The following is an 11,209-nucleotide window of genomic DNA, read 5'->3' as shown; positions in this document are numbered from 1 at the left end:
TATAATCAGGTGAAACAACCTGCAGTTGCCGTTTTATTGACTTATTAACTCTGCATCTGCAGCCTGTGACGTAGGTTGTGGGCGCACAGAACTTCTTATTTTGACTGCATTAACAATTATTTATACATTGACAGCAGGTAGTGCTAGAGAGCTCTGCAGATACAGACAGCAAAGCTACTATTCCAGGTTCTAAATGTACATATAAGGAAAATGCACTACACACTGTGGTCTGCATAAAACTAACTCCCTCTTTTTCTTGATTAATTCAATACATTCTGAATTTTTTGTAATTCTTCTGGTCACATGCAAATACCAATCACTCACCTCAAGGCAGTTAGTTACACAGAGGATTAACTGCAAAAATATATAAAATACGTGAGCTACACTCAGGCACAGCATCATTCAGAAATACAGCATCAGACTTAGATTTCCACCTAAAGGGAATTCAACAAAAAAAAAAACATTCAGGCTATTTAAAACATGTACAGCTCCAATACATTCACTGCTTGCACCCAACTGCACAAACTACACGCAATGCATATACTATTAAACAAATATTTTTCTAAGGTGTGTCTAAAGTTTGAGCATGGCCTGATTGTTGGCTTGATAATACAGTTTGTGGAAACGTCTGACAGATCTGACCCTTCCCTCCGAGCTTAAGCAATGTTTTGTCTGTAAAATGTTTCAGTGTGCAACAGGATGTTCTGGTTCATTCAATGTGTACTTCACTAACCTGAAGGTGTCAGAAGGCGCTAAAGACAGTGAAGAAACTAAACACCCATGGAAGTGACCTGGATAACTGCAAAGCCCATATTAACTGCATGTCTCATTACACCCATACATAACAAATACATCTGACTGTTAAGGCTGTGTGGAGATGTAGCATGAGGGTTGGAAATGTTGTCATCAAAACACAAACAGTGAATCTGTTGTTGCCACAGCAACCAGATCCTTAGCCAGAATAAGGCCACAGGCTGTGTTTTCACTGGAATCCAGTGAAAACGTAACCTGGCAAAGTTTAAACACAGGAAACCGACAACCCTCTGTCACTCTGTACACAACAGTGACCAAATCCACACAGTTCTCTTGTAATATTCTGCTCCTCAAATATGTATTATTACAACTAGACTTTCAGCAAGAGAAGAAACAGAATCAGAGTAGTGAGACTTGTGTTGACAGGTAAAATGGTTTTTCACTGGATTTGTAGACTGAGACACAGAAGAACCTTTGGAGCTTAAGTGTGAAATATCTTCAAAATATGCAGGTTTCTGAGTCTGTATCTCTTCATTTAAGCAGTAATCACATTGTATATTTTAGTCAGAGTGATATTGTGTAACATTAGTGAATCATTGCTGCATTTATTATCATTTTTGAAGTACAGTTACATATTACTGTAAGTTTACTGTAAAAGGAAACCCTCAGAGAAGACTTGTACTGGCAGCTACTACATTATAGTTTGACTGCAATCTGGTACAAAACAGTGAGTAAAAGCAGGTTCCTCTGGTGGAAAAATTGCAGAAGGTTCCTGCGTTTCTTACAAAAACACATTTAAAAACACAAAGAAAAGGCCTTGTGTAAGAATACTACTTTTATAAAAGCAAGCAGTTTTCAGGAAAGCTAAAGCAAAAAACAGTGCTGACTAATTTCTTACGAGAAACACCTGTTTCACTTTTGTTACTGCTTTTTTTTTGGTCACTGTCAGACACTTCTTCCACTTTGCATCGCCACACCTATCTACTGTTTCCACCTGGAGCAATAAAGTTTTGATTGACTTCTACTGCCAGCCAGCAAGAGCACCGAGGCCCTACTCTGAAGACTGCTTTAACTAATAAAATAAATCCAAATAGCTTAATATGAGGAGAACCACATTATTCCCTGCTGTTTCTCCATTATCTCTATTTTTGCTTCTGCTATCCTTTCTGAACGCTTACTTGAGGAGGAAATATCTTTATCTTGTTTTTATGCCATGCACTGTTGCAGATGCTTGCATTTGTGTATTAACTTGTCTGTTATCTTCAGTTTGTTGTCTGATGTGACAATCACCCCTCAGGGAAGGATATATTTTATATCACACTCTCCAGCCCTCATATGGATGTTGGGCTACTGTTTTTTCTTCCCCATACATAAATAAAAAATTTCAATATTCCCTTATCAGCTAACAATATTGCGTTTTATTCAAATACCTCAGTGCACTAACCGCTCTGCAAACCAGCCAGTGTTTACCCTGTAAATTCAGGTTTGTTCAGGGTTTGTCTAGAAAGACTGAAACTTTGAATGACTTTCCCTGAAGATAAGTGGTCCAATGAGTCATTGAGATTTTTTTTTTTTTAACTTTTTACACCCTGCCAACTTCAGCATTAATAAAGTAATTAGTTACAACCTAAATCCTTGATAAAGGTGTCTCAGTAGGAGGTGGTGATTCATTAGTTTGACAGATTGCCAGTAGCCGGTGTTCATCCTTAAATTAATCCTCACAAACGGTTGTTTTCAAAGTGTTACAGTGCTAAAAAACCTGCTTATATTTTGGGCAGGTTATATTTAATTCACTTGCTCCTTGCAAAGCTTTTAGTTTAACACATGACGGGTCGAGAATTTTTTTTTTTTTTTTAAATGTACTAGCTGTCTTGAACGCCCCCTCAGTCGGTGTTTGTGTAACGTTTCAGAGCCGTGCTTGTCGGTAGTTGTTTTCGGTTGTGCATCGTGGAGAGCATCTGGGTTCAAGCAGACGACTGACACATCAGAAGTGAGTAACGCCGGTTTGGTTTGGTTTACATGAAGAAAAGACAACCCAATAATAAACGTTTCTTCCTCTTATGAATGAGTGGTTGAAGTCGGCCAGGGTGGCTACCGGCGGCAAGCTTGCTAACTTGAGTGTTAGCTAAGTTAGCCGCGAGGATGAGGATGATGGGGGTGATGGCGATGATGAAGCGCTGCAGTGTCCGATTTAAGGTGTTTTAATTGACCTTACATTTGTTTTCTTAACATTAAGGCAAAAAAACCCTAACGCCAGGTCATTTGAAGTGCTCACTTTGCGTGGACCACCTTAAACGTGTTTACTGTTGTTGATTATTGCTGCTGTCAGTGAGAACAGTCATGTTCTTCACACTTGAGTTTCCCTCTCCAGCCTTTCAGATGGTCTCTCAGGGGTTTAGTGTCCATAGACACACTGCTAACTACATGATGGAAATTGTGCACACATCAGGTATTTTCTAGATAATGCGTCATCAAAAAATCATAGGGAAAATTTAAGTCGACATTGTTTTAATATATATAGCTGTGACAAATATGGCTCCATACCTCCACCTTATCACTATTTTTCCTGAAAGAGCACTTGTTTTCTCTTACTGAAAATGGTGTGAGACTAACCATAAACAGGAGGGAAAGAGAGGAATTTAAGTAGCGTTCTTCTGGCTGCCTCAGTGAAAGCTGGCTGGAGATAACCCTCAGTAATCTTAATGGCCACTTGTGACAGTGATAAGGCAAGTGTAACTGATAAAGCAGAGCTCCTCCACATCCTATTTGTCATTTTACGACTGACATAAAATAAATGCATTTCTTTAACCATGCGGCTTGCTTTTTAAATTTCCCTCATACTTTCTCTTCAAATAAAGCTTATGCTGTTCATTTTGGTCTGATGCTCCAGTGAACCGTGGAGATCTGTAAACTTTCAACCTTCCTCTTAGTCAGTCTCAGGTCTTTCCACATAAAGTGTAGTGAGACATTTAGTCTGTTCCTGGGTTCAGGCTGGAGTCATTATTGAGTCATTCTTTGTTTCCTTTTTGTGAAAATGTCAAGACGATGTCAACGGCTGAAGACAAAGTTTTGTTTAATTACACATCCCATTAAATGGTAATACGTTTCCGTCGGTTTCTTAATTGGACACTGGACAAACTGTCAGGGTTTACTATAAGGGAGTTACACATCAGCACTGAGGGAAGAGGGAGCTGAAGCTCAGCCCTCCTCCTCTTCCTTCTCTCTGTTCACTCCCCCTCAGCTGGTTGGCTCCTTTTACAGGTTGAAATTACTGCTGGTTGGTCAGCTCAGTATGAGTACAAGGGTTTAAAAGTTCACTTGGTCATTTTAACGCAAACACATGCCGAAAAAAACTTGACTATACATACATTAGACTATACATAGCCTTCAGTGCAAATTCTATGTTAGAATGACTTTGACACTGAAGCCTGTATTCAGAGGGACTGTTACAGGTCTTTGCAAGCTGAACTTATACAATTTCCAAATTCTTCTAGTCTGATCTATCTAATTCAGTGCTCCTCACACACGTAAGGCTTATTGTCAAAATTGCATATGAAGATATGAAGTCGATGAAGTTGATTAATCTAGGAGGCCACGAGATGATTGATTTAATAAGAACACTAAATTCATTTTAAGATTTAAGAAATCTTTTCTTGTGATACACTGGGTACTTATTCCTCCTTAAGTGCATATAAATTACTGAAATGAAACAAGGAGAAGAAAAAATAACCACTTGGTTGAACTGTTCCTAGGTCAGACGTAGCATAGCATACATATTACAAGGGGTTCACAAGCCAGACTGATCATAGTGTTAATCAGTCCAGCAGCCTGTGGACGGCCGTCATTTTGATCCAAACCCAAAGATCTGGTTGTATATTGAGTAGAATTTCAGACAGCAAAATTAACAGTAAAGCCCAGTAGAAACTGGCCATGTTGTGGCTCATCACATCATTGTATACATGTGAAGTGACACCAGTAGTACATACCAAATGTGTCATACAGAAAGAAAAATCAGTCACGGTGCAGTAACAGGTAACTTTCCACTGCTGGCAAATCATGTTAATACAGTCAGCTTGGCAAAAGGGAAAAGAAATAATTTGTTTTATCTACAGGTTGAATTTTACTATGGTTTTTGTGTCCAGTTAAAACTGTGAAATTACCTTTTTTTCCCCCTCATCTCAATTTCTCTTTAGAACATCAATGCAATGCTGCTTCTCAGGTGCTGCCACAGCCTGACTCGACTTGGCCCTCTCCACACTCACAGGTGCAGTACAGTAACAAAATGGTTGTTTGTCACAGGTGTCGTACATGAGGTTTCATGTGCTGACATTTACTTGGCCTGCCACTGACAGAGTAATTAAGTTACTGAGTTCCACCCAGTCAAAGGTCTCAGTTTGAAGAAGGACATTAAAATGGGCAGCCCGAGCTGCATTTTAGCAAATTATTTGGCTCATTTTTCAACATAGCTTGAATGTGGTGTTCATCCCTGTTTTATCTTTTATTTCACTCACACTCTCTACACTAATGAGCTCGGCTTGTTCTGCATTAAAATTAGAGTCATGCTTTTTCGTTTCATAGGCATCAGGTGGCACCTGCTCTGGCATCGTGTGCAGTTCGTCTCTGGAGCAGCAGCAGCGGTAGTGACGACCAGAGATCGTACCAACGCGCCCACGCTCCCAGCTGGAGACATGGCCTGGCAGGACTGCTGGTTGGCACCGGGGCTGTACTGGCTTATAGCCTCCACCAGCACAAGGTGAGAAGCCGATAAGATCTGTAAAGACAGACAATGTTTAATTTGCTTTGCTTGTGGCAAAACTAAATTATTGCCACAAGTTGTGATGGGTGATTTTCTTTTTTCTTTTTACATCCTATAGACTACATATTTAAGAAAACGATGGATTGATTTAGATTTTAGAAACCTGAAACCCACTGACTACACTCTTTATAGATCTATTAAATTGTTGTCTGAAAGGTCTTAAAGGTTTTCTGTGTTGTTCTACAGTAGCACAGTGTAACTGCACAGTGTGGTATGTTACAATCCTAATTATGAAAGCAGTGCTTTATTTGGCAAACATACATTTTGATAACATTAAATTTAGGGAAGAAGAATTTGCAGTGCTCCCTCTCACACCCGTTTATGGCCCACTGCTGTTTACTGTGAGGGCAGTGACCTGACGTACTGTTGGCTCATTTTCACTCCCAGATTTCATGTGACTCAACATGCATATACATCTTAAGCTGAGCTGAATGCTTAATGTCCTGAAACAAAGAAATGTCACAGGAAGTTCAGACTGAAGAAATCTAAGGACACTGCTGACTACAAACGCACAAGTGTTTCAGTTGCAGTGAGAAAACATTAACTTTTCCAAGCAGCAGTAGTGTAGTTCTCTTATAAAAATGTGTGAATAATTAACAGTGATGCTGCAAAAGTCGGTTTCAAGACTTTGTGTAGTAGTAGTTGTAGTAATTGTAGCAGTCATGCATTTGCTTCAGAAGCTCTCACTGTCTGTTCTACTTTGTTTTTAGCCACAAGTAAAGGGCAATTCAAAGAAAAAAAAAATCATTAACAGCTCACTTACATGCTGCTGATGCTTAACAAACAAAGGCCATCTGGTGGAACAGTATGTTGTGTTTGCACAATTAAGACTAAGCCTCTAGTTTCATGGTAGTGTGACACTGCAGCGTGATCTAATAACAGAAAATTACAATCACAGTAGTGACAGAAGAATCCAACAGACCACACAGTGACAGTTGTACCACACATGTATTTGCAGTATGCACCATACACCTTTTGGGCTAACGAACTCTCTCAGAATTAGTTTCTTCTCCCCTACAGGCTGAACGGGAAGACGCCATCAAAGTGCAAACCATAGAGGAGACCTCCTCTCTTCCCATATTCAGCCAGGAAGAAGTCTCAAAACACCGCTCTCTGGAGGATGGCGTGTGGGTCACTTACAAAGGCGGCGTCTACAACATCACTGAGTTTGTGGCCATGCACCCTGGCGGGGATAAAATCTTGTTGGCAGCGGGTGGGGCCCTTGAACCCTTTTGGGCTCTGTATGCTGTACACAACCAGGAACATGTGCTGGAAATCCTCTCAGAATATAAGGTGGGGACACGCTTGGTTTTTGTTGATAATTTAACTGAAGAACTGTAAAAAAAAAAAAAAAAAAAAAAAAATTCTATGAAACCAGTGAGTTATGGGTAAAATATTAACTCTCTGTACCTCCAGTGAAAAAAAGGTGTTTTCAGCAGATGTTAACTGGTCTTGTGGTTGGAACAAGTTCCATCAAACAGGGCATCCACCACACAACTGAGACGAGAATTGGCTGCTAGCACCAAACACTATAGACAATGTTTGTGAGCCTTCATGTAGACATTTGCCGTCTAAATATTCTGCAGGCCTTAAGTCAAAGTGTCAACCTTCTTTGACTTCCAGTAACACACTTGCAGGGCTCTGCTGCTGCCACGGCAACTTGCCAGCCACAGTCAAACCTGAAACAAAGCAGGAGCAAATCACCAACAGTTAATTGAAAACTATGGTTTATTACAACTGATTTTCAGAGCTCCAGCCACCAGTTCTAGAAGTTGTCATACCTCATAGTAATTATAAATGCAGCGACAATACAGAAATAAAATCCAAGTTTTCTTTTCAATTTTCCTTTCAGTGCTTTAAAGTTTCCACTACATGTTAATCACAATACAAAAAAAAATACCTATTTAAGCATACACATCCATTAAATAATGTTTGCTTAATCTTTGAGAAATTAAATTAAATTGAAACTGCTGTCAGTCTACAGTGTGGCTGTATTAGGATTACTGGGAGAATGAATTGATTTATTCTGTCCTTCTTGCATTTGATCACTGAAGACAAATACGCAAAGGTCTGCTGCTCACTGTAAACTAAGGAAAAACCCACAGCTGTAGGTTAAACCTTGGCACTCCCTCAAGTGGCCAGTGAGGAAAATGCTTGGTTCATCTGTTTTATTCATGAGCTTGAATCCTGCCGAGTTTTTTTTTTCTTTCTTTTTTGCCTTTTCCTTTCTGTTTTAGGTCATTTTAGAAAAGTTCTGCTGAAGATATGTGATTACTTACAGCGCTAATGTGGTCTAATAAAGCTTTTGTGTATTTTGTTGATATGAGGTCGGTGAGCTGAGTGCGGAAGACCTGAAGAAGCAGGAGGCTGTTAAATCATCGGACCCCTACTCCACTGACCCAGAGCGTCACCCCGTCCTGCACATCAACAGCCTCAAGCCCTTCAATGCTGAGCCGCCTCCTGAAATGCTCTCTGAAAGCTACGTCACCCCCTCGGCTTTCTTCTTCAAAAGAAACCATTTACCAGTCCCTCAGGTGGACCCGGCTTCTTACCAGCTCCATGTGGAGGGACTACCTGGAGGAGCGCTGACGTTGTCTTTAGAAGACTTGAAGACTCGATTCCCCAAACACACAGTCACTGCCACACTGCAGTGTGCAGGTAACCGCCGCTCTGAGATGAACAAGGTCAAGCAGGTGAAAGGACTGGACTGGGGCATTGCTGCAATCAGTAATGCCACATGGAGCGGCGCTAAACTCAGGGATGTGCTGCTGGCGGCTGGCTACGGGCCAGATGTGGCTCAGTGGGCTCGCCATGTTCAGTTTGAAGGACTGGACAAGGATGTGACGGGTACTACCTACGGTGCTTCCATACCCCTAAACAAGGCAATTAGTGAGGAAGGCGATGTGCTGCTGGCTTATGAAATGAATGGTGAGGAGCTTCCTGCCGACCACGGCTTCCCTGTCCGCGTTGTGGTACCAGGTATTGTGGGTGCCCGTAACGTTAAATGGCTGGGGAAGATCATCGTGAGCGCGGAGGAGAGCATCAGCCACTGGCAGCAGAACGACTACAAGGGTTTCTCCCCTGGGACGGACTGGGACACAGTGGACTTCAAGTCTGCTCCGGCCATCCAAGAGCTGCCCATTCAGTCTGCGATCACCACACCGGCCGACGGTGCTGTGGTAGATCGCAGCATGGAAGAGGTGACCGTGAAGGGCTACGCGTGGAGCGGCGGGGGCCGAGAGGTGGTACGTGTAGATGTTTCTGTAGATGGAGGAAAGACGTGGCAGGTGGCCCAGCTGAGGACCAGCGACAAGGGACAAGCACCCGAACCCTCACCTCCACCAGGACGAGCCTGGGCCTGGAAGCTGTGGGAGCTGACAGTTGCTCTTCCTCCTGAAGCTCAGGAGCTGGAGATAATTTGCAAGGCAGTCGACAACAGTTACAACATGCAGCCGGACACGGTGCCTCCCATCTGGAACCTGAGGGGTGTCCTGAGTAACGCCTGGCACAGAGTGAAGGTGAAGATCAGAGACGATGAGAATGAGGAATAGACTCAGTGGTCTGATCCACCTTCAAGATGCTTTTACAAAGTTTAGGGCTCATACAGCTGTTAAAGGGTGGACATCTGTCAGTTGGGCTCAGCAGGAAAATATACGACGAAAAAAAAAAACAGTGTCATTGAGACATAGAATGCACAATATTTTGAAGTATTACAACAAACACAACCGGATTTTTTGACGCACAGTCTTGAAATATTTATCCAAACATGTTGCCTGTGAGATTTGATAGAATATTTTCAGCGGTACATACAGAGAGCAAAGCTAAAGGCTGTAAACTAAACCAAAAGATGTCCAGTTTTATCTGACGAGTCACTTACACTTTTGTCATAAGTGAACATCTTTGAGATTTGTAGAAAAGATAAGATTTATTTTTTTAATCAATGTTCTTAACACTGAAGATGCACAGTAAATTAAAAGGGTTTACTTCATTGTGTGATTACCACGCATCATAATTTAAATGCCAAATTTTAGACAATATTATGGAATCTGATAGAGCTATAGAGATGTCTTGAGTTTATTTTAGTGGTACTGCTTTAAATGAAAACTGCTTGAGTTGCTTTTCCTTAGAGAGACTAACTGGAGTTTACCAAGATGGGAAAAGGCTAGGAATTTTTCAAACATTTGTGAGATTTTTTTTTTTTTTTTTTTTTTTTATTTAATCTGCAGTTGCGGCTTTGCTGATCGATAACCCCCGCAAAAGATAAGATTAAAGAAAATGTTTTTTATGGGAGAAGTTTGAGTAGCTTAAAGAAAAAGTAGCAGAAGTGGCTGTAATCATCAATTTTTGCTTTTAGTCGGCAAATCACAGATGAACTGTGACCTTTGGGGTCTCTATTCAGTTTGCCCCCCACTGTTTCACAGTTGCCATGAAGTACCAGACCTACCTGTGAAGATCTGGGTATAGACTACAGCATATTGCAGAGATCAGGACTTTTCCTGACCACAGTCTTAACCTGGTTTGTCCAAACACGGAGGCCTTTGTGCTTTGTGTCCGTTTTCTGAAATAACCAAAAAGACAGAGATTTAGAGACTGGTGAGAGTTGAGTGTTGACTCCTTACATGAAGAGAGACAGACCAGGAGAGGGAGGAGTAGTAAACAGTGTGTAAGACCTGGTATGCCACAATCTAATTGTTAACCTAATTTTTTTTCCGTTTGCAGAACTAATTTAAACTGGAATAACTGCACAACTTTTCCAAAGGAAACCTCATTTTTCAGAATCATGGTGATGTTCGGTCACATTAATGTTAACCTATCTGAGTCATATTGACAGTTGAAGCTGTCAGAGTTGCTGAATTCCTTTCATGGCAAACAGCCATGTGGTTAGCATTGTTAACACTACGTTTTGTGTAAAATGAATATTATCACTGAAGATGATGAATAAAGAGATCTAACTTTACACAGGCATTTGGTTCAGTTTCTGCTCAGTGTCACTACCTGTCTGAGCTGTCTGAGTCAGTTCACAGGCACATCTTAGATTTCCTGATGTGCTGTGTATAGACATGAAAAAAGACTAAAAAAGCATTTGGTTTATTAGAATAATTTGAAGACATTGAAAACGTGTCAACTTTTTGGCCACTAACCAGGTCAAACTGCAGTTTTTGCTGTTTCGTAAAAGACATCACATTTTTTTTCTTCAAGGTTTATTTTAATTAGGAAAAAAATATTACTTGGTGATTTCTCACCATTTTGGATTTATTATGCAAAAATCAAGAATAACCTGCAAAGATTTGTCCTTTTGAAAATGTTTTATTGAGAGCTCTTAGATCATGGTAACAAAAATCATGGGTCATATCCTGGATTTTGTCATTTTGGCTTTGGCACCAAACTTAATTCAAACTGTAAAATCTGTCTGAAAGTTTCCAGATATCTTTTCCTGCTACTTTTACACAGTGATTCCTAAATGTGGCAACAGAGGAAACAGGATATGAACTGACTCAGACAGCTTCCTGACAAAAGATGTTGCAGCTGGCAGGAAGGTGACAGGAGCTAAGAAGGGAGGATAATTTAATTTTAAAAGATGAGATGTCATGTCTGGACAGACTATTGTTAAAAAACAAAACAGAAAACTCTTTCATCAAA

The 11,209-nt window shown here is 40.7% G+C and overlaps 1 protein-coding gene across 1 annotated transcript; it reads left to right on the top strand.

Moving 5' to 3' along the window:
- Positions 1–2,675: 2,675 nt before the first annotated feature.
- Positions 2,676–10,596, top strand: suox (sulfite oxidase). Its single transcript, XM_041032963.1, has 5 exons — positions 2,676–2,743; positions 4,947–5,017; positions 5,332–5,506; positions 6,590–6,862; positions 7,897–10,596. Exons 2-5 carry the CDS (start codon positions 4,959–4,961, stop codon positions 9,118–9,120), a joined length of 1,731 nt encoding a protein of 576 aa, XP_040888897.1. The 5' UTR covers positions 2,676–2,743; positions 4,947–4,958; the 3' UTR covers positions 9,121–10,596.
- Positions 10,597–11,209: the final 613 nt, after the last annotated feature.

The sequence above is a fragment of the Toxotes jaculatrix genome, chromosome 3 (genome assembly GCF_017976425.1).
Source record: "Toxotes jaculatrix isolate fToxJac2 chromosome 3, fToxJac2.pri, whole genome shotgun sequence".
NCBI lineage: Eukaryota > Metazoa > Chordata > Actinopteri > Toxotidae > Toxotes > Toxotes jaculatrix.
This window is presented reverse-complemented; position numbering and strand designations above follow the sequence as displayed.